The sequence below is a fragment of the Syngnathoides biaculeatus genome, chromosome 17 (assembly GCF_019802595.1).
Source record: "Syngnathoides biaculeatus isolate LvHL_M chromosome 17, ASM1980259v1, whole genome shotgun sequence".
Taxonomy (NCBI): domain Eukaryota; kingdom Metazoa; phylum Chordata; class Actinopteri; order Syngnathiformes; family Syngnathidae; genus Syngnathoides; species Syngnathoides biaculeatus.
The window spans coordinates 3,033,159-3,057,496 of record NC_084656.1 but is presented as its reverse complement, the minus strand read 5'-3'; the positions used below and the strand labels follow the sequence as shown (position 1 = coordinate 3,057,496).

The following is a 24,338-nucleotide window of genomic DNA, read 5'->3' as shown; positions in this document are numbered from 1 at the left end:
CCCCTCCATTTTAAGGGGGTACACTCATAATTACAAACACCGGGGTATGTGAATAATAGAAGTGAGAAAGGTCTGGTCTTAAGCCAAAGTAGATGGTGCAGGATGAGATGGTGTGTAATATTAAAATTCCACCTTGGCACAGCCTGATTGAGGATGAAAGCACAGACGATAAATTGCCCCAAAAGCTAATTCTGTATTTTAAATATAGGAGGCAACATAACATTAACCTTAAAACTGTTTTGGAGCATCATGTAGCTTTCAACATGCATTGCGAAAGATATTATCCAAGCAACAATTCAGTTTTACACCAAGAAAAACAGAGGGGGATAGCATTGTGGGTAAAAAAGAAAAAAAAGTAGGAAGCGACATTTGAAATATATAGTTAATAGTTGGCTTTGTATGGTATTTGTATTGTAATGTATTTTTTTGTTTGTTGACATTTTTAGTATAAGTTTGCAAAAACACAAAATTGTTCTTAAAAATGTTCCGATGGGAATGTAATCTGAACCTTTTAATGAGCCATGTAACTTCAATGGATGACACTGATTGACCACAGTGCATATGTCTGATGTTGCTCACAGCGGTCAAAAGGAGCGCTCATGGCCTTAGTGTGTTTGCTCAGACACGTAAAAAATTAGAGGGAAACTTGTTTATGTTGTGAGTATGTCCCGCTGGGAGGAGATCCCGAGGATGCCCCATGCTGGAGAGACTGTTTCTCAGCTTGCTTGGGCACATCTCGGGATCCCCTTGGAAGAGCTGGAAGAAGTGGCTGTTAAGAGGGAGGTCTTGGCTTCCCTTTCCCCGTGATCCAACATCAGATAAGCGGAAGAAAATGGATGAATGGATGGTTCCAGATCAGGGTTGTCAAACTCATTCTAGGTCTGAGGCCTCATGAAGGAAAATCTATTACCAAGAGGCCCAGACCGGTAACATTGCCTTTACATACTAAGTTTTATACTTTATAACTTAACAACAAAAACTTCATGATTGTTTTCTTTGTTTTAATATAGTCCAGAATAATACAAGCACAACATCACTATTAATCATAAAGCATTTTAATTTTTTCAAATTCTGAGGGGAAAGAATGTACAAACACACAATGCCTCAGTTATTCACATAAGTATATCACAGAACTATAATATGGTGTTCCCTAAACAAGTGCAATGAGAGCTGATACTGTCATAATACTGCGTATAACTTTGTTGCGCCCAGCAGCTGTTTGTTTGTTATTTAGGTGCTCTGTAACATCCACCAGAAACACAATTAAATTCGAACATTGGTGGCATGGTTGATCAGCAGGAAAGCATTGGTAAACCTGGAAACATCAAACATTCACAAATGTGTTGCTTTCCTGGCCACAAGGTTGTGCACCTTGTGCACAGCCCTGCAAGAATGTAAACAGCATGTTTGGCCGACAGGGCTGTGGTAAGCTTCTGACTGGTGGTCCGCTCCATCTTTCCGAGAGGGGTGTGTTTGCCACAGAAAACCCTCTCTCCAACTGTGGTCTTTCGTTGGTACACTGGGGTGTACGTGGTGGAGAGCCTACCCTGAGTGACACGGTCATAATTTTTCTTCTGTCTGTCTTTAAGAGACAATTTACTGAGACGTTTGTCCAATTCTTCACAGGTATCTACATTTCCAGAAAATCTGTACTTTTTCTGCCACTATCCGGTGAATCGGGTTGTTCCCTTGTAATCAATTTTAGCCAAACAGCATTTTTCCTTTACTTCAACCTCGGAAAGTGGACAATTGGATTTCTTGGTTGACTTTGCCACCATTTCTTACGGTCTAATTTCTTATAGGCATCTAGATATGGTTCCTCAGTTTCGGGAAAAATTAATAGTGCCTGACTTTGGGTCGAATACCAAGCTTGTGCTCCCAATTTGGAGCAGGTTGTCCTGGGTGTTTTTACTCACAACCCTTGGTCAGTTTTGAATTTCCCAAACTTTGGACATTCACTCCATACACATTCACACTCACAGACTGGTCAATTTCTGTGTCCTGAAACTTGGGAATTTCTCTTCGGAAGTAGCAATCTTCCTACTATCTTATTCTTTAGAAAATAGGAAATATACTAGTTGTTCGACTATAGTTATTCTGTGCTATTTTCCTCGTGAAAAATAGGAAATATACTAGTCACCTGACAATAGTTACTCTGCGCTACTTTCCCCGTGAGAAATAGGAAATATACTAGTTGCCCGACAACAGATAATCTGTGCTATTTTCCCTGTGAAAAATAGTATTCGTTTGACTAGATATTCTGTGCTATTTTCTCCGTGAAAAATGGGAAATATACTACTCCTACGACTAGATAAAAATAGGAAATATACTATTCGTTCGACTAGATATTCTGTGCTATTTTCCCTACCTGTGAAAAATAGTAAATATACTAGTCTTTCGACTAGATATTCTGTGATATTTTCCCTACCTGTGAAAAATGGGAAATAAGATAGTATTCACAAGGCTTCTCCTACACAGTACCTTCGTGGAGACTGCGACGCACCTTCGCGCAGATTTCCTGTCAGCATTCACTATTTTTATACCCCGTAAAAAACTTGTTGTTACCAAGAAATTTTCTTGTCCCTTGGATTTCCGTCAACCCTCAGATCCCAGTTAGAGAGTTCGAGGACAAGTCTTTTAACGGGTCTGTGTTGGCATGGCCATGGTCTTTCCTGGAGGTCGACTCTGAAGCTGGGATCCTCAGATATGTTGGAATCTGGCTCGAAGGATCAAAGTAAATGTTAGGTTTGTTACCTAGTTTGCTAGATTAGATGCACAAATAATGGACAAGAAAACATCTTTCTGATCAGGAGGACGTGAGAGACTGTCCCGTTAGTCTCCAAACACGTTCTGAACCAGCCTCTCGCATACGCTCTTTATTTCGAAAAGCACTCAAGGTCAAAAGGAAGGGTGAGCAAGTAAGTGAATAAAGGCACATTCAAAAATAATGATGTGTGTATGTGTGTGTGTGTGTGTGTGTGCGCATGGAGTCAAGGATGATAACAGCTTGAGTAGGAATGAAACCAAAACAGTTACAGTTTGGGAGGAAATAAAACCGATAACTAGAATAGTAATGATATGCTTTTAACGTGACAAATAAAAAGTAATGAATTCTTCCACAGTGGGTTTCCTTTGGGCACTCCAGTTTCCTCCCACATCACAAAAACATGCAACATTAATTGGACACTCTAAATTGCCCCTAGGTGTGATTTTGAGTGCATCTGTTTGTCTCTGTGTACCCAGTAATTGGTTGGCAAACAGTTCAGGCTGTACCCGGCTTCCTGCCTGTTGACAGCTGGGATAGGCTATAGCACTCCTGCGACCCTTGTGAAGATAAGATGCTAAGAAAACGATGGATGCGAAGGATGGATGGCCCTTTTCCTCCATGAGCTGTCCAATTTCTTCTCGTAAATCAAACAAACCTCAGCACAGCAAAAATGGTGCAAAATAGTGCAACGTCCAAAAATCACATCCTCTATTTGCAGATTCCTCTTTCTCTCGTAACTTTGTCACAACACCTGACAGAGTGGGACCAGTCCACTCTGACCATCTCCAGTGCTACGATGAGTACTGTAAAAATATCAGCTGCTGTCGTTGTAGCTTTCATTGGCACCATTTCTACGAACTCTTCGGTGACGATCAATGTCATTAACTCCATGGATGAAAATGGCCAGTTGTCATCAATTTCAACTAAAGACGCAATAAATTATTTTATGTTGTAACTGGCTGTCCAAATCCACTGAAAAATCGGAAATCCATCTGCAACTGTGTTTCTTGTCAGGCTCATAATCGCAAAAACCTGGCGCCTTTTAGGGTGCACAATCTCTACTGCCTACATCATGCACATTTTTACAAATTACCCCTCATTAGGTAAAGTGCCTGAATATAACTTCTGTTCTGAATTGAAGCTGGAAAAAATAAATCGAAGAAATGACAATTATTGTAAATCCTTTTTATCTAGGCTCATCAGATAGGAGAAGGCGTGTACCCTTTCGGATCCCGCACAGCCTTGCATTTTTGACTGAAAGAAACGAAGTGTGTGTGGCTGACCGGGAGAATGGACGCATCCAGTGCTTCATAGCACAAACTGGAGAGTTTGTTAAGGAAATAAAAAAAGAGGAGTTTGGCAGAAGCATCTATGCCATCACTTTCAGTCCTGTTGGAGGTGAGTTCACAGAGCTAGCCTTGGCTTTCTTCAATTTGTGTTTTCTGCCTTGACTCTTCAGGAGATAAAAAAAATACATACATCATAAATCCAAATACAAAAGCCAGCAGACATTCACGGCTATATGTTTGCATAGTTAATGTATTCGAATGCACCTTTGCACAACAGTCACATTACAGCACAGTACTTTTGATGATGTGGGGAAAAAAAATCAGTGTAACTCACTGATGGTGTAGTGGTACACATGCCTGACTTTAGTCCAGACAGCGTTGGATCGAATCCTGCTCAGTGATGGTGTCAATATATGCCCCGTGACTCACTGGCGACCAGATTGTTATCTGCCTTTCACCCAAAGTATGCTAGGATAGGCTCCAACACTTCCGCGATTCTTGTGGGGATTGACGGATAAAAAAATGGGCATATTCTCACAAATAATCCCAAATTGTGTATCAGATTCAGATGTAAATTCAGTTCCTGGAAATGTTTGCCTCTTGCCTCATTCATCACTTTGATCAAACCCACTCCGATTGGCTGGTAATCAGTCTAGGGCAGGGGTGCTCAATGCGTTGATCGCGATCCTGACAAAATATACACAAAGACTTTGTGTATCTTCTGAATCAGGGGTGTACAATGCGTCTGGTCGATTGCGACTGCGTGCTGAGGGGGGAAGAAAAAAAACATCAGCCGTATTTTTTTTTTAATTTCATTCTATAGTCTTAAGTGTTCATCAACGTGAACTCAGATAGTTACAAAAAATGTTTGAAGTTAATTATGTTGTGTCATATTGGCCGGTTATGCAAGGCACACAAACATACATTGACACGTAAAAAAATCCTCAATATGCTTTAAAATATGTTTTGCATTTTTGTAGTGGGTAGATCTTGGTCATTCTATTTCATCATTGGTCATTCTTTAAAAAAAAAAAAAACGCCAAACCACCCATCCCCGTCGATCGCGAGAGGCTGGATGCTTGAGAAGTAGATCTTGGGGAAAAAAAAATTGGGCACCCTTGGTCTAGTATGTACCCTCCTCTTGCCCAGTGTCGGGTGGAATATGCTGCAGCTCAACCAGTTGAGTGGCATGGAAAATTGATGAATATCAAACCCAAATATTATTAGTTTACAGAAAAATATAGAGGACCTAATGTTCCAATAATTAATTAAAAAAAAAATCCTCTTAGGTACCTGTCCACTGTGAAAGAGATAATCTAAAAAGAAAAATCCAGAAATCACAGTATGATTTTTTTTTAATTGATATATTTGTGTGATACAGCTGCAAATAAGTATTTCAACACCTGTCTATCAGCTAGAATTCTGACCCTCAAAGACCTGTTAGTCCGCCTTTAAAAGTCCACCTCCACCTCCATGTATTATTGTGAATCAGATGCACCTGTGTGAGGTCATTAGCTGCATAAAGACACCTGTCCACCCCATACAGTCAGTAAGACCCAAACTTGTAACATGGCCAAGACCTAAGAGATTGTAGGGCTACGGAGAAATTGCCAAGCAGCTTGGTGAAAAAAGGTTCACTTTGGAGCAATCATTAGAAAATGGAAGAAGCTAAACATGACGGTCAATCTCAATCGGAGTGGATCCCCATGCAAGATATCACCTCGTGGGGTCTCAATGATCCTTAGAAAGGTGAGGAAGGTTCTCCTGCTTAAATCAGCACATATCAAGGCCCGTCTTAAGTTTGCCAATGACCATTTGGATGATACGGAGGAGTCATGGGAGAAAGTTTTGTGGTCAAATGAGACCAACTTTTTGGTAAAAATTCCACTAATCGTGTTTGGAGGAAGACGAATGATCAGGTCCATTCCAAGAAGACCATCCCTACTGTGAAGCATAGGGGTGTTAGCATCTCGCTTTGGGGGTGTTTTTCTGCATTATTGTGTATATATTGTGAGCAACCTCTTTCCCTCAGTCAGAGCATTGAAGATGGTTCGTGGCTGGGTCTTTCAACATGACAATGACCTGAAGCACACGGCCACGAAAACCAAGGAGTGGCTCCGCAAGAAGCATATCAAGGTTCTGGTGTGGCCTAGCCAGTCTTGAGACCTAAACCCAAGAGAAAATATTTGGGGGGAGCTGAAAGTCCGTGTTTCTCAGTGACAACCCAGAAACCTGTCTGATCTAGAGAAGATCTGTGTGGAGGAGTGGGCCAAAATCCCTCCTGAAGTGTGTGCAAACCTGGTGAACAACTACAGGAAATGTCTGACCTTTGTAATTGCAAACAAAGGCTACTGTACCAAATAGCATTGTTTTTTTCAGGTGTACAAATACTTATTTGCAGTTTAATCACACAAATAATTTGTTAAAAAATATCTTACATTGAGATTTCTGGATTTTTCTTTTTAGATTATCTCTCTCCCAGTGGACATGCACCTACGATGAAAATTTCAGAGCCCTCCATGATTTCTAAGTGGGAGAACTTGCAATACAGCAGGGTGTTCAAATACTTCTTTTCTTCACTGTACTTATTTGACGTTTTTCCAATATAACTTATGTACGTACGTACGTTGTCCAAAGAGAGCTTCTGCTATATGACAAATTCGCTTTATTTTTAATGTGCTTGCATGCAGGAGAAGATGGCCTAATTTTTGCGGTAAATGGAAAATCTCTGGTTGGACACTCCCCTTCTCCAATTGGATTTGCAATAAATTATGCAACCAAGGACATACTGGATACCTTCAGCCCAAAGAAAAAGGTAAACAATCCTTTACACTCGCACTAATGTTCAGATGTATCCACCAATGTATGTACAGCCCTCACCGTTATTGGCACCCCTACATTTTTTGCATAACCTGTGCAATATCTTCAGGAATAAAGGTAAATGTAACTATTTTTCAAATCAGATGTCATTTCAAAGAAAATAAATGAAAACATCATGCAGCAATATTGGCGCCACTTAATTTTTGGTTGCAGACTCTTTGGCAATGATGAGAATCTCCAAATGTTTCTTTTTGTCCATCTATTAGCCTTTTGCACTTCTCGGGGAGTATTTTCTACCACTCTGTTTACAATTTGTTCAAGCTCTTGAAATTGACCACACCCATGACAGGCACATCTCAGCAATCATTCATTTACATTCACACCTATGAGGGATTTAGCTGCTGTGCATGTTTTTTTGTGATATTTGAGGAAACAGTACCCAGAGAAAGCCCCACTCAGGCGTGGGGAGAACATGCAAACTCCACACAGGTTAGGCTGGATTGAACCTGAGTCCTTATATCTATGACGCAGGTATGATAACCAGTCATACACCATGCCGCCTAAAGAATACATCCATCCATCCATTTTCTTAGCCGCTTAACCTCACAAGGGTCGTGGGAGTGCTGGAGCCTATCCCAGCTGTCAACGGGCAGGAGGCAGGCTACACCATGAACTGCTTGCCAGCCAATCGCCGGGCACATTGAGACAAGCAGCCGCACTCACAATCACACCTAGGGGCAATTTACTGTCCAATTAATGTTGCATGTTTTTTGGGATGTGGGAGGAAACCGGTGTGCCCGGAGAAAACCCAGGCAGGCATGGGGAGAACATGCAAACGTCACGCAGGCGGGTCCGGGATTGAACGCGGGACCTCAGAACTGTGAGACCAACGCTTTCCAGCTGACCCCACCTAAAGAATACAGTTTTGTGAAAATAAATTCTTACCTTGGTAATTGTTGATTTGCAATTTAATGTTAGTCAACAACTTGACTACAAAAATGTTTAGTTTGGCTGAATCTCGTTATTGCAATATGTTATCTTTATGTACAGTTTGTACATATGTACATGATGTTTTATTATGTATGTTTAATTGATAGAGCTTGTACTTAGCTAGCTATATGTACAAAAGTTGCATACACACAAAAACGTGACTTATGTTATTTCACCGCAAAGTTCAGATTTATCAAGAGTGAAATGAGTTTGGAAATGTGCGTTGCCTCAAGCCAGCTGGTGGCTGGTGTTCTCACGTTTCTGCAGCTTTTGGTGCTTTGGCAACACTGAGAGGTGGTGATGCTGGGAAACATAATAAATCTACACATCAGACACACATGAACAATTAGCCCTGATGGACAATGTATGCCCGGGAACATTTGATTTCAACAATGAAATAGAGGCAAAGACTCAGAATTCATTTATTAACCACTGTGTTTATTGAATCACTGGTGTTTGTGAGGACAATTGATCGTGGCGATAATTTGTGGTGCCTATTCCCTTCACAATCGCTTCTTGTGACTCCAGGACAAGCACTGAAAAAAAGAGTCCTGAATTTACTTAATTTGAATATGTACATTGGTCACACAAGATTAAAATGTGTTAAAATTAAAAAAAAAATTAGAAGAGCTGTAAATTGTTGCTAATACATTTTAATCGCGTGCGACTGATGTACATTCAAATGTCATTGTAACACATTTGGGGTGTTCGATTTTCAAGAAATCAATCTCTGGTAAGCCTGAAACACACCTGAGACCAGGCAAAAAATTGAGGAAAAAGAAGAGACCCCTCCTCCCCAAAAAAAACAAAAAATATTGATGAAAAATATGGTATAGCAACTACAAGTCAAATGCAGACAAGTAACATTTTACTTTGGTTCAGTGTTCATACTCTCTTGGGAGATCATGAAGTTTAAATGTATTAAATTTTTGCATTTTTAAAAATTATTTTTCAGGAGTTCAAAATGCCTCATGACATTGCTGTCACCAAGAATGGGAGCATCTTTGTGGGTGACGCAACCAGCAACACTGTCTTCAAGTTTACAGCTGAAAGTAAGATCTACTACTGCTTACCCCCACCCCAGTGTTTTTCTTTAGATTACGCATTCTCTACCAGATTTACAATGTTGTTTGTTAACTTTGTTTCCTGTTCCAGAGACACATCGTTCAGTCAAGAAGGCTGGAATTGAAGTTCAAGAACTTGAAGGTAAGTTTGTAGAGTTAAGCCCAGAAATATTTGGACAATGACACAATCTTCAAGAGCTATACTCTACATACCACCACATTAGTTTTTAAATGAAACGCAATAGAATTGAAGTGCAGTTAAAAATATACTGTACGATTAAACATGTAGAAAGTGTTTTTACAAATGCTCCTCAATCAGAGGCTCAAAAGTAATTGGACAAATAAACGTAACCCTAAGTAAAATGTTACTTTTCAGTATTTTGTTGAGAATCCTTTGCCTGATTGCCTGAAGTCTGGAATTCATGGACCAAATGCTGGGTTTCCTTCTTCATCATGTTTTGCCAGGCCTTTACTAGAGCTCTCTTCAGTTGTTGCTCGTTTTGTGGGTCTTTCTGCCTTCAGTTTTGTCTTGAAGAAGTAAAATGCATTATCGATTGGGTTGAGATGTGGTGACTTGGCCTTTGCAGAATATTCTACTTCTTTGCTTGAAAAAAACACTTGGGTTATTTTGCAGCATGTATTGGATCATTGTCCATCTGTACTGTAAAGAGCCATCCAATCAACTTTGATCAGATAGTATATCCCTATACACTTGAGAATTTATCTGGCTGCTTCTCTCTTTTATCACATCATCATTAAACCCAAGTGAACAAGTGCCATTGGAAGCCATGCATGCCCAGGGCATCACACTGGCTCCACCCTGTTTTACACACAATGTGGTGTCCTTTGGATCATGAGCTGTTCTAATTTTTATCCAAACTTTCTTCTGCCGTTGAAGTCAATTCTGGCCTTTGTATTTTTGAGGCCTGTTAATGGTTTGCACTTTGTGGTGAACCTTTTTTATCTACTCCTCCTCACCTCCACACAGAGCTCGGGCTCTGGTATCAGTCCTCGTAAGGGGGTTAGACTCTGTACTCTCTGGAGTTTCCCATGGTGAGAGGCGCCGAACAGGTGTCGGTCTACTTATTACCATTTGGCTTGCCGCCTATACGTTGGGGTTCACCCCAGTGGACGAGAAGGCAGCCTCTCTCTACCACCTTCGGGTGGGTGGAAGGGTCCCGATTAATGTTTGTGCCTATGCACTAGACAACAGTTCCGAGTACCCACTCTTTTTTGGAGTCTTGAGAAGGAGTGCTGGAGCGCACTCCCGCTCGGGACTCCATCAGTCTGCTGGGGATCTGCAGTGCTCATGTGGGCAATGACAATGAGACCTGAAAGGGCGTGATTGCCAAGAATGGCCCCCCACCCCCAAACAGAACCCAAGCTGTGTTCTTTTACTAAACGTCTCTGCTCATCATGGATTGTCCATAACGAACACCATGTTCAAGCATAAGGGTGTCAACATGTGAACTCGGCACCAGGACACCTCAGGTCGCAGTTCAATAATCAACGTTGTGGTTGGACTTGTGACCGCATGTCTTGGACACTCGGGTGAAGAGAGGGGTAGAGCTGTCAACTAATCACCACCTGGTGGTGAGTTGGCTCCGATGGTTGGGGACGATGCTGGTCCAATGTGGCAAGCCCAAACATTGTGAGTGTCTGCTGCGAACATCTGCCAGAATCCTTTGTCAGAAGAAGTTTCAACTACCACCTCCAAAACAACTTTACTCATGTTCTGGAAAAACGAGGGTGACAATGAGTCCGAGTGGAACATGTTCTTCGCTGACATTGCTGAGGTGGAAGACTGGAGCTGTGTCCGTAAGGTCGTCAGTCCCTGTCACTGCAGCAATCCCCGAGCCCATTGGTGTACACCAACGGTGATGGATCCCATGAAGCTAAAGAAGGCATCAGGGATTCATAGTCTGTGGGACTCCTGAGGCGGATGATGAGTCGCGGCTGTCCAAGGAGAATGTAGCTTTGGTGGTTGCTGAAACAAAAATTCAAGCATGGGAGGAGTTTGGTGAGGCCACAGAGAAAGACTTCCAGACTGCTTCGAGGAAATTCTGGTCCACCATGCGGTGTCTCAGGAGGGGGAAACAATGCACCGTCAAGGCTGTGTATACTGGGGCGCTTCTGACCTCGACTGAGGACGTTGTGAGTCGGTGGAGAGAATACTTTTAAGACCTCCTCAATTCCACTGACACACATTCCCATAAGGAAACAGAATCTGAGTTCTCTGAGATGGGCTTTCCTACCTCTGGGGTTTAGGGTCACTGAGGTGGTTAAAAACCTCATTGTTGGCAGTTCCCCGGGGTTGGATGAAATTCGCCCGGAGTTCCTAAAGGCAACATCACTTGCACATTGGGAACAGTGCCTCTGGATTGGCAGACTGGGGTGGTAGCCCCCTATTTAAGAATGGGTATAGTCCAACTACAGGGGATCACATTCCTCAGGCTCCCTGGTAAAGTCTATTCTGGGGTGCTGGAGAAGAGGGTCCTTTGGGAGGTCAAATCTCAGATTCAGGAGGAGGAATGTGATTTTCGTCCTGGGCGTGAAACAGTAGACCAGCTCTACACCATTCTGAATGTGTTTTATGGCCTTGAAGAAGGCCTTCGACAGTCTCCCTTGGGGAGTGGCGTGGTGGGTCTTTCAAGGGTATGGTGTACTAAACCCCCAGATAAGGGCAGTTCGGTCCTTGTACGACTGGTGTCAGAGTTTAGTTCACATTGCCGGAGGAAGTCTGACTTGTTTCAGGTAAGGCCCTATGTCACCGATTCTGTTCAGAACTTTCATAGACAAACTTCTAAGGCACAGCTGATGCATAGAAGGCTCCAATTTGGTGGCCTCCGTATTGCATCTCTGTTTTTTGTAGATGATGTGATTCTTTTGGCTTTATCAAGCCGTAATCTCCAACTTTCACTGGAGCGGTTTGCACCCGAGTGTGAAGCAGCTAGGATGATAATTAACACCTCTAAATTTGAGACCCTGGTCCTCAGTCAGAAAAGAGTGGTGTGCCCGCTCCAGGTTAGGGATGAGATCCTCCCTCAAGTGGAGGAGTTAAGTATCTTGGCGTCTTGTACACAAATGAGGGAAGAATGGACTGCCGGATCAATAGCCGGATCGGTTAAGCGTCTGCAGTGATGCAGACTTTGTATCGGTCCCTTGTGGTAAAGAAGTAGCTAAATTAAAAAGTAAAGCTCTCAATTTACCAATCTACGTTCCTACCCTCACCTATGGTCACTAGCTGTGGATCATGACCAAAAGAACAAGATCCCAGATACAAGCAGATACATGTGTTTCCTTTGCAAGGTGTCCGGCCTCTCCCTTGGAGATGGAGTAAGATGCTCGGTCGTCAGAAAGGAGCTGAAAGTAGCGCTGCTGCTCCTCTGCATTGAGAGGAGCCAGATGAGGTGGCTGGGGCATCTAATTTGGACGCCACCCGGACGCCTCCCTTGTGAGGTGTTCCGGGCACATAACCGAAAGGAGATCCCGGGATAACCCAGGTTATGCTGGAGAGACTACCTATTTCAGGTGGCCTGGGAATGCCTCAGATCTACCTGGAAGCGCTGGATGAAGTGGCTGGGGAAAGGAAAGTCTGGACATCCCCACTTAATCTACTGCCCCCGCAACCTGACCTTGGATAAGCACTAGAAGATGGATGGACGGTTGACTCCTTTGGAAATGTAGTCAGAATGAGTAACCTGAATTAGGACCGGAATCCCTCCAATCCAAATCCCTTTTCCTAAATTAAGAAAGTAACCCCAGGTCATCAGACTGCACCAAAATGTTTGACTACTGGTATGATCTTGTTGTCATCATCATTATTTATTCTTTTATTTTTTCTTTTAATTTTTTTTTAAACAAATGCAATGGTACTTTCCCATCACTCCATAGGAAAAACATGATTTTGGTAAATGTAAGGAAAACCTTTCTTTTTCACAGCAATGGTTGTTGCCTTAGTGCACTCTACCATTTTCAACCATCCATCCATTTTCTTCACAAGGGTTGTGGGAGTGCTGGAGCCTAATCCAGCTGTCAGCAGGCAGGAAGCAGGGTACACCCTGAACTGGTTGCCAGCCAAACACAGGGCACATTGAGACAAACACCCGCACTCACAATCACACCTTGGGGCAATTTCGAGTGTCCAGTTAATGTTGCATGTTTTTGGGATGTGGGAGGAAACTGGAGTGGCTGGAGAAAACCCACGCAGACACGGGGAGAACATGCGAACTCCACACAGGCGAACCTTCTACCTCTGAACTGTGAGGCCAACGCTTTACAGCTGCGCTACCGTGCCACCCATTTTCAACCATCTTTTATATCATGGTTGAGTTATGAACTGACTTTAACTGAAGCCAGTGACAGTTTTTTTTTTTTAATTTTTATTTTTTTATGGTAATTCTCACTTCAACCCTTTCAGGTGGAGAATTTTTGCCTTTGCTTCCAGCGTGACATGTTGTTTACAATTATAGTTTTATATAAAACAATACCTCATGGTATTCGTCTCCTTTCACACAATTCTCTCTCACACACACGGGTTAAGGTGTTGATGAATTTGAAGTTATTTATATGTGGAATTTAAATGCGCACAGGACTCCACTGTCCCTCATTTACTTGCCATTGATGAGTAGTCACAAGGTTTGACGTGTCTCCTACATGTTTAATGACTCCCCGTCATTCACTCTTTTGAACTGGTTTCCCGCTTTTCAAACAAAATTAGCAGCAGGCTGGATACCAGTCTCGGAAAAGGTCTTTAGACTCAGAAGGACTCTGCTGTGGCCACGGTCTTTCTGGTATTCGACACACCCGCTAGAATCCTCAGGTGTCTTGGGATCTGTCTCAAAGGACCAAGTTAGTGTCAGGTTCAAGTCAACATATAATATTTAATAAATAACACACATGGATGGAAGACAAAAGACTTAGATTATTTTTCTTACGAGGAGACCGGATAGGAAATGTGCTTATTTAACCATCTCCTACAGTTCTAAAAGCACACTGTCAAACCTCCTCTTTTTATTTCGAGTTGATTTCATCAGCTAGTTACACAGTCGTTGCTTGCTCCAAAGGTAGGGGAAGCTCTCAGCTGCAATGAGATAACCATCACAACAACAGTCAATGCAAACCGCTCCAGCCGCTCCATTGTGACAAGTTCATGATTTCATTAGCTTTCATCACCAAGCGTCTTGAGTTTAGCTCCCCGCACAGACAGTCCCAATCCACATCACCCAAACAAGGTTATACTGTTTAATAAATGCTTTGGAATACTATAAGTGTAAATATAGGATGATTTTTAGGTTGTCCTGGGTATTTACAGTACTGTTCTAGTTTTCTACATTTGTGGATAACTCTCACCATGGTTCACCCAAAACCTTGGAAATGTCTTTAACTTTTTCCAGATGACCCTATTTCTCATTCGTGCTTTAATTTCATTGGATTGTGACAGAGTGGTACTATTTAGGTCTACTTTTTTGTGATAGGTACAATTTAATGTATATCTTGACTCAACAAAATGACAGCCATCAGCGGGTGTGGCCAGTGAAACTGAGCTCAGCTTTTCAAAAACTGTGGTTGGTTAGTTAACAAATGATCTAACAAGGTCGATGACCTTTTCTCATACGGTCTAGTATGTTTGGGAGTGTTTTTATTTTATTTATTAATTAATCATTTATCAACTTCACTTTGTATTTTCTTAGAATTTCTTTGTGGGTTATTAAAATAATTAGAACCAAATAATTTAAGTGTTTGCAAATTGCTTTTTTTTTTTTTTTTTTAATAAAGGGGCCAAATCTTTTTATGGCACAGTGTATAAGGTTTGATACAAATGGTAGGTGTAAATTGCTATATGACAGGCCTAAGTGACATTCAATTGGTAACAACATATGTTACATGAAAAAAAAAATAAATGTTCAGAAAAATTGAAAAGCCATTCCTTGTTATTATCCATTTCACCATGTGGAATCATACTAATTGAAACGAACAAACAAAACACCTTTCTTGGTTTCATTTCTCTCTTTGTAGAAATTGAGTCCTTTATCCAAACCAAAATGATGCCAGAGCAGAACATGTCAAGACTGCAGACTGCTGAAGTCCAACAGAAGCCATATTTGTCTCAACACCTTAAGCCCCAACAAGATGAAAAGAAAAATATTGTACCCAATCCCAAGAAACAGCAAGGTCTCCTACCAGTTGTCATCACCGTGCTCTTGCTTATCCCTCTTTTGCTCGTCATGTCCATAGGAGTCTTCATCTGCTGGAGAAAAAACAGTACGTACGGCAGAAAAACTATCGTGCCACTTCACATAGTTTTAACTTCCAGGGCTCTTTCATAATAGGTTTGATCTGACCTTTTCTTTGAACAAAAGTAGTACTAGTGCCCATAAGGACAGAAAAAGCATAGATTCAATCTTTACTTGTGTAGACAGTACTTCATGACTAAAATGTCTAAATTCAATTGTCGTGTCGCAGATCTATGCACTTGAGTCATGCAGTGGACAGATAACCTTCTTCTACAGTGCCTTGTGAAAGTATTCAGGCCCCTTGAACTTTTCAACCTTTTGCCACATTTCAGACTACAAACATTGACATATAAAATTAATTTTTTTCAACGAGGGCAACACAATCGTGAAGTGGAATGAAATTTCTTGGATATTTTATACTTTTTTAACAAATAAAAAACTGAAAAGTGAGGCTTGCAATATTAATCAGCCCCTTTACTTTCAGTGCAGCAAACTCACTCCTGAAGTTCAGTTATTATCTCTGAATGATCCAATGATGATGATAAATAGAATCCACCTGTGTGTAATAAAGTCTACGTAGAAATGCACCTGCTCTGTGACAGTCTCAAGGTTCTGTTTAAAGTACAGAGAGCATCATGAAGACTAAGTGGTACACAATCGTTAAGTGAAATGAAATTTATTGGATATTTATTGGATTGTTGTGGAGAAATTTAAAGCTGGATTTGGATACACAAATATTTCCCAAGCTTTAAACATCTCAAGGAGCACCGTGCAAGCAATCATATTGAAATGGAAGGAGTATCAGACCACTGCAAATCTACCAAGACCTTGCCGTCCCTTTAAACCTTCACATCAAACAAAGAGAAGACTGATCAGAGATGCAGCCAAGAGGCCCATGATCGCTCTGGATGATCTACAGCTGAGGTGGGAGAGTCTGGTTATAGGACAACAATCACTGCAAAAATCTGGCATTTATGGAAGAGTGGCAAGAAGAAAGTCATTTCTTAAAGATATCCATAAAAAGTCTCGTTTAAAGTTTGCCACAAGCCATTTGGGAGCCACACTAAACATGTGGAAGAAGGTGCTCTGGTCAGATGAAACCAAAATCAAGCTTTTTCGCCACAATGCAAAATGTTTGGCGTAAAAGCAACACAGCTCACCACCATGAACACGTCATCCACACTGTCAAACATGCGGGTGGCAGCCTCATGGTTTGGGCCTGCTTTTCTTCAGCTGGGACCGGGGAAGATGGTTAAAATTGATGGGAAGATGAATGGAGCCAAATACAGGACCATTCTAGAAGAAAACCTGTTGGAGTCTGCAAAAGACCTGAGACTGGGACAGATAGTTATCTTCCAACCGGACAATGATCCAAAACATAAAGCCAAATCTACAATAGAATGGTTTACAAATAAACATATCTAAGTGTTAGAATGGCCAAATTCCAGACCCTTAATCCAATCGCGAATCTGTGCGCAGAGCTGAAGACTGCTTTTCACAAACGCTCTCCATCCAAGCTCACTGATCTCGAGCTGTTTTGCAAGGAAGAATGGGCAAGAAATTCAGTCTCTCTGTGCCAAACTGATAGAGACATACCCCAAGCGACTTGCAGCTGTAATTGCAACAAAAGGTGGCACTATAAAGTATTAATGCAAGGGGGTCGAATAATATTGCACGCCCCACTTTTCAGGTTTTAATTGTTAAAACGGTTTAAAATATCCAATACATTTCGTACCACTTCACGATTGTGTCCCACTTGTTGTTGACTCTTGACAATTTTTTTTTAATTTTATATCTTTATGTTTGAACCCTGAAATGTGGCGAAAGGTTGAAAAGTTCAAGGGGGCCGAATACTTTCACCAGACACTATGTTGTTTCTTTCACTCACTCTAAATTTGATCTGCCTACAGATCGGTGTGAGGTGAAAACTGAGCCCGGTGCTGTTGGAGGGATTTTGGGAATAATTAAAGGTAAGTAGTTTCTAATACATTCATTTTTGTTGTTGATCATCACCCCTTCACCCTCTCAGTGAATTCATCAACCTTGAGTCTAGGGGTTAAAAATCTGAATATGTCATGACAGAAACATGCCCTCTTCCTATAAATGTCTGTTTCGTACATGAACCCAATTGGCTGGGACGCTTGTTGGCTAGAAGACTGAAGGAAAGATTAACTAACCAGCTCTGAATACCACATGAAAAAAAATCTGATTGTTTGAGGAGGTGGATGGCTAAATGCATGTTGTAGTGTTAGAAATGGACGCAGTTATCAATAAGGCGGTGGCAATTGTGCCGAATAGGCACTGTATGGAATGAAAAGCCCCTTGCTTGGTACTTATATAGTGGGAGAGAGGTGACTCATGTCAAAGACCTAGTTGCATCATCTGATCTCTGTTTTGCTTGTCCAAACAATATAGACAACTGAGAACATGAGACTTAATTTTCAATATCACAGATAAATATTTCTCAGTCTTTACAGGTTTTCAGCACTTCTAAAATATTTAATGTTTTTAGAAAGGGAAAAAAAACCCTCCTCTCCTGAACCGTCACCTTATCGTGGTGGAGGAGTTTGTGTGTCCTGAAGATCCTCGGAGCTAAGTTGTCTGGGGCTTCACACCCCTGGCAGGGTAACCCATGGCAAACAGGTTCTATACATCAGGAAATTGTTTACCCTTTAAACATTGTTTGACACAGTGTGTAAGTGAGAACGTACTCATGAAATGTAACTTTTTTTTTAATAGAATCCCTCTGGTAGGTTATTTCACAGGCAGAATTGTTGTGAGAGTGTATATTGTGGTATTTCATTTTAATTGGACATTTAATGTAGATATAGTAACCTTATTCGTGATGTCTCCCCTCTGTGCAGGTAAAACGGTCGGCAGCATGAACCTCGGAAACTTCTTTGCCTCCCATAAGGGTTACAGTCGTCACGGCTTTGACCAGCTGAGCACTGAAGGCAGTGACCAGGAAAGGTACGATGGGGAGAGCAGTGAATCTGAGAACGAAGAGTACTCCACTCACCCCCCGCCGCCTCCACCCTCCTCTTAGGTGAGGTGCAGCTGGCCACAAACCTACTGCTTGTATGCCATTCAGCATCATGTAAATGTTGTGTTAGATGCCTTATTGTTTATATATTTAAATATGGACTGTACATCAAATCAGTTTGCTGTAATCCAATCCATTTATTTCACCTTAGATATATATACCCATGTTCTTAAACTACCCTTAGACTTTCTACTTGAGATTTAAAATCAAGTTAAATGACTTCCTACAATTGCTTTTAATTTGACGTCTTGTGTTATTTTGTTGATATAAGGTGAGGAATTTTGGAAGTTTTCTGAAACTTCTTTACGTTGAATCATTTGACGCTTGGCATGATAGGATTACAACTAGTACAATTATTTAACAATGTTGACAGATACAGTGAAGAAAATAAGTATTTGAGGACCCTCCTATATTGCAATTATATTATATTGCATTGCTATAATTGCAAGTCTTAGAAATCATGGAGCGGTCTGAAATTTTCATCGTAGGTGCATGTCCACTGTGAGAGACATAATCTAAAAAGAAAAATCCAGAAATCACAATGTATGATTTTTTTTTTTTTTTTTTTAACTATTTGTGTATTACAGCTGCAAATGAGTATTTGAACACCCGAGAAAACCAATGTAAATATTTGGTACAGTACCCCTTGTTTGCAATTACAGAGGTCAAACGTTTCCTGTAGTTATTCACCAGGTTTGCACACACTGCAGGAGGGATTTTGGCCCACTCCTCCACACAGATCTTCTCTAGATCAGACCGGTTTCTGAGCTGTTGCTGAGAAACACGGACTTTCAGCCCCCTCCAAAGATTTTATAATGGGTTTAGGTCTGGAGACTGTCTAGGCCACACCAGAACCTTCATATGCTTCTTATGGAGCCATTCCTTGGTTTTCCTGACTGTGTGCTTCGGGTTATTGTCATGTTGAAAGACCCAGCCACGACCCATCTTCAATGCTCTGACTGAGGGAAAGAGGTTGTTCCCCAAAACATCACAATACATGGCCGCGGTCATCCTCTCCTTAATACAGTGCAGTCGTCCTGTCCCATGTGCAGAAAACCCCCCCCCCCAAGCATGATGCTACCACCCCCATGCTTCACGGTAGGGATTGTGTTCTTGTGATGGAACTCATCATTCGTGTTTTCCCAAACACGGTTCGTGGAATTATGACCTAAAAGTTCCATTTTGGTCTCATCTGACCACAAAACCTTCTCCCATGAGTCCTCTGTACCATACAAATGGTCATTGGCAAACTTAAGACGGGCCTTGACGTGCTGGAATAAGCAGAACTTTCCGTGCAATGCATGATTTCAAACCATCAAGTCTTAGTGTATTACCAACAGTCACCTTAGAAACGGTGGTCCCAGCTCTTTTCAGGTCATTGACCAAGTCCTATCGTGTAGTCCTGGGCTGATTCCTCACCTTTCTAAGGATCATTGAGACCCCATGAGGTAATATCTTGTATGGGCCTCCACTCTGATTGAGATTTAGTCATGTTTAGCTTCTTCCATTTTTGTAATGATTGCTCAAACAGTGGACCTTTTTTCACCAAACTGCTTGGCAATTTCTCTGTAGCCCTTTCCAGCCGTGTGGAGTTGTACAATTTTGTCTCTGGTGTCTTTGAACAGCTCTTTGGTCTTGGCCATGTTACAAGTTTGAGTCTTACTGATTGTATGGAGTGGACAGGTGTCTTTATACAGCTAACAACCTCACACAGGTGCATCTGATTCAGGATAATAAATGGAGTGGAAGTGGACCTGTAAAGGCGGACTAACAGGTCTTTGAGGGTCAGAATTCCAGCTGATAGACAAGTTTTCAAATACTTATTTGCAGCTGTATCACACAAATAAATCGTTAAAAAAAATACATACATTGTGATTTCTGGATTTTTCTTCTTATTATTATTATGATTACTATGATTATCTCTCTCACAGTGGATATGCACCTACAATGAAAATTTCAGACCACTCCATGATTTCTAAGTGGGAGATCTTGCAATTTCGGAGGGTGTTCAAATAATTAATTTATTCACTGTTGTATGACCACAGTTTTGTACAAATATACATAAAGTGGCTCACACATTAATTAATTTATATCATAGCTCTTAAATAGTGTTGTATTATTTTCAAATGCCATTCACTCTATTTCCAATAACTAAATTGTTTTTTTACGGACTACATCCAGTTGAGAAAAAGAAGTGAGATTGTTTTTATTTCACAGCAGCAAAATTGCGAGCATGTAAACAGACATTCTCAAAATAGTAAAATAATTCTGCCATATCATCACAATTATTTGGCTATGATATCGTTTTGTGAAGGCATTTTTAGCTGCCATGCAATTGTAACCACTGTGAATTCAACTATGTTGTGCTAGTTTTTCCTGTTTGTTTCATAAAAATTAAGCAACTTCCAACTACGTCCAATTGATAGTTATATTATTTTGCTTGTTTGTTGTTGTTGCTTTATGTTTTATTGCTCATTCTAGTGAACTTCTGTTTGAGTTTCTACAATTTGGGACAGTCGTTCTTAGCTTTTCATGAGAAATGTTGGATACTGAAAACGTATTTCAGTTACATGTAACACTTTTGTAACACGGAAAGTGCATTCTTCCATACATAAATATATTCTGTATATCCACATTCCACATTATTATATTTGTATTAATCTTTGGCCCATGTTTCAACTCAGTCACATGTGTAAAGCAATTTTGTGCCTTCTAATATTTTGCCTTTTGTCATCATTTGCCATTACAAAATATACCATAGGAGCAAAATTGCAGCCTAGTCTAAGGCACTGTGTCCAGGAATACGTCAATTTCATCTCCATTATTTACTCAGTAATCCATCCATTTTCTATACCATGCATAACCATGTACTAAGCTTGGGGGTGAGCTGGAGCCCCTACTAGCTGTCTTTGGGGTTTATTCCAAACTAATCGCCAACGAATTGCAATTGTATATTTTCTCAGAAATCGCTAATACAATTAATTTGATTTGGATGTACCACAGAAGGCCTGCATCAACTTACGGTATGCACTAGTAATCTTGTTTATATTTGAGCAGAGACTTGTTTAGAATTTAATGGGAAATTAATTAGGTAAATGTGGATGTAGAAAAATGAAACTAAATTCTTTGCACATGAAAGTCAGAAAATTAGAAATGAGAATGTTGGAAGATATTTAGTTCAATACAGTAGGATGATCTTCAAGGTTGGAGTGAGCTCCCTTAATCGTGTACACAGGCAAACAAAATTTCCTTTCGATAAATATTTATCTTTATCTGCTTCATTTGAAAGAAAATTTATTTAAAGCATGCTATAGAAATGGGATGTTGCAGTCACACGTGAACTGATATTTATTGTCACACTGGTTTTGCTGCAAAGGTACTATTTTAGTAACAATGTTATTTGTGTAATAAAGTGTTTGCAAAGCATTATGGTGTCATCGGTGTTTTTGGGTCACCATACACGCATTGCATTCCAGCTCTTCATGGTGGTGTTGCATCGTAAATACTATCAGTGGGATTTTTTTTATTTTTATTTTAAATAATAAATCCAACCAGGCGGCATGGTGGATCAGCTGGCCTCACAGTTTTGAGGGCCCAGGTTTCAATGCCCGGGTAGAGTTCGCATGTTCTCCCCGTGTCTGCGTGGGTTTTCTCTGGGTACTCCCACATCCCCAAAACATGCAACATTAATTGGACACTCGAAATTTGTCATGGTCATGCCGGTCCCAGCCCTGACGGTGCAGGTCTCCTGCACACCTGCACTTCATTAGGGATAATTAACTCTAGTATATATAGGACCCAGCGGACGGTCTGGCTTTACCATGCCTTGTTCCCGCACTTCCTTGTTCCTGATCCTGAACCCCTGTGTACTGACATCCGCCTGTCCTCCGACCAACCCCGTAACCTTGACGCTCTTTGATACTGCTGCTCTCTGACTCTCCGGCGTACGACCTTGGAACGAATAAAGACCTTCCTTTAACTGCCTTCCTGTCTACCGAGTCGTGCATTTGGGTCCACACTTGAGTTCTGGTTATGACAAAATTGCCCCTAGCTGTGATTGTGAGTGCGGCTGTTTGTCTCTATGTGCCCTGCTATTGGCTGGCAACCAATTCGGGGTGTACCCTGCTTCCTGCCCATTGACAGCTGGGATAAGCTCAGCGCTCCCCATGACCCTTATGAGGATAAGCGGCAAAGAAAATGGATGGATTGATAAATCCAACCATCCTTAAGGGAGCAGCCCCAAGCAAGGAACCCAACCCAATTATCATTATTATTATTATTACTCATTGTTGGTTGAATGTACCTGTGGAGACCTAGCACAGTTGTCTGTTCCAACACTTTCACTTTTGCTGGGAAAACACGGTTTCCGTTCATCTGTACCGATCATGAGCACGGCTGAAGCCTATCCCAGCTGACTATGGGCATGAGGTGGGGTATAGAGATCGTCCACGTAACGTCAGCGTTTTCACAGCGCCAAATTGCCGGTCAAACAGAACTGCTCAACATTGTGGGAGACATTGAACCGGAGCAATGCCGGAGATCCTTTTGTGGTGTTTATCGTCACAATAGACAAGACTGTTCTTCAAATAGATCATTCTATGGATGAACAGCTGAAAAGAAAAAAGATCGATGGATTTCGGGATGGATGGTGCCCAACGAAATACACACACTTGTGTAGCAATCATTTCATGTCAGGTAGGAATATTATTCTCAATCTAAAATTATCAAGAACGCCAAGTTGACTAATTTGAGAACAATGCGTATTTTAAAAAATAATAAACTGTCTTTCACAGAGAGGTTTACGGAGGTAAGCATGTGGCAGGAATACGCTTCCGTGTACGGAGATCATTCTCTCTTCTAATTTTTTTCCAGTCATAGTTAATGAATGTGAATTTGTGTAAAACCAGGGTTCATTTATTTAAATATTGGTATTTGTATTGGAAAAAATCCGAGTGGGTCCATCACTATGTGGGATTTATTCTTGATTGGGAACAGATCCAGCAACAAAGTATTTGTATGCGTCCAGACTTTTATACGCTTTCAAACTCTTCAATGTAAATCTCGACAACTTACTCACCAGATACATGTGTATATCCAGTTATCCAAGACAGGGAAGCAAATTAACAGTCAAATTACTTATTGGCGAAAGCATCGACTTCGGCATTAAATATGAATCCTCTATGCCAAGTATCTCTAATTTTTCCACGTACCTTCATTTATTATCAGCTTCTAAATGTTCGACAGTATTGGACAGAACTCTGGGTGTTGGGCTATAGAACATGGGTTTTTTTTCGTCTCAATGGAATTAACTTTCAACAATGCTTTGTTTGATCAGCAATATGGTGACGTAAACAAAAATCACGTGATTTTATGACGTAGGTGTATGATCTCTATACCTCGAAATAACCATTCACACTCACGTTCACATCTATGAGCAATTTAGAGTTCTTCTGTGGCCCTATTGTACTTGTTTTTGGAGTGAGGAAGGAAACTGGAGTACCTATAGAAAAACCACACAGGCACGGACAATATTCAAACCCAGGCTAGGCCGTATTTGAACCTGTGTCCTCAGAACTGTGAGATAGATGTGCTAGCCAGTCGGCGTCCATAATTTTCAAAAACAATTTTAAATATGACCTCATCAGACCACAGCACACTTTTTCCATTTGCATCAGTCCATCTCAGATATGCCCAGACCCATAGAAAGTGGGACAATTTCTGGGTGATGTTCCTTTTGATTTGCATGTTGGACTTTTAACTTGCATTTGTAGATGTAGGGACAAACTGTGGTAACTGACAATGATTTTTGAAATGTTCTGGAGCCCATGTGGCAATATCCTTGATATATCCTTTAATGCATGGGTCCGTGAAGCACCAGGTCACAGGCATTCAAATGTTGTTTTTCAGGCTTGCGACTAACTTGCTTCTTAAAGACTTCTCCATATTCTCTGAATCTTTTGATGCTATCATGGACTTGATGAGTAAATCCTTAAATTCCTTGCAATTTTATGTTGAGGAACATTGTTATTACACTGCTGGACTATTTCCTCACGCAGTTGTTCACTAAGTCGCTGAACCTTTCTCCATCCTTGTGTGTGAACAACTGAGCATTTCGGGGATGTTCCTTTC

The 24,338-nt window shown here is 41.1% G+C and overlaps 1 protein-coding gene across 1 annotated transcript in view; it reads left to right on the top strand.

Annotated features, from left to right (window-relative positions):
• The window catches only part of pam (peptidylglycine alpha-amidating monooxygenase), a 94,635-nt gene extending 73,000 nt beyond the window's left edge, over nt 1-21,635 (top strand). The window contains exons 21-27 of the mRNA XM_061800881.1: nt 3,962-4,165; nt 6,747-6,871; nt 8,822-8,918; nt 9,022-9,072; nt 14,949-15,194; nt 17,077-17,136; nt 18,031-21,635. Of these exons, the coding sequence (XP_061656865.1) occupies nt 3,962-4,165; nt 6,747-6,871; nt 8,822-8,918; nt 9,022-9,072; nt 14,949-15,194; nt 17,077-17,136; nt 18,031-18,212 (965 nt within the window). The 3' untranslated portion in view covers nt 18,213-21,635. The remainder of the gene's footprint in view (nt 1-3,961; nt 4,166-6,746; nt 6,872-8,821; nt 8,919-9,021; nt 9,073-14,948; nt 15,195-17,076; nt 17,137-18,030) is intronic.
• The last annotated feature ends 2,703 nt before the right edge of the window (nt 21,636-24,338 follow it).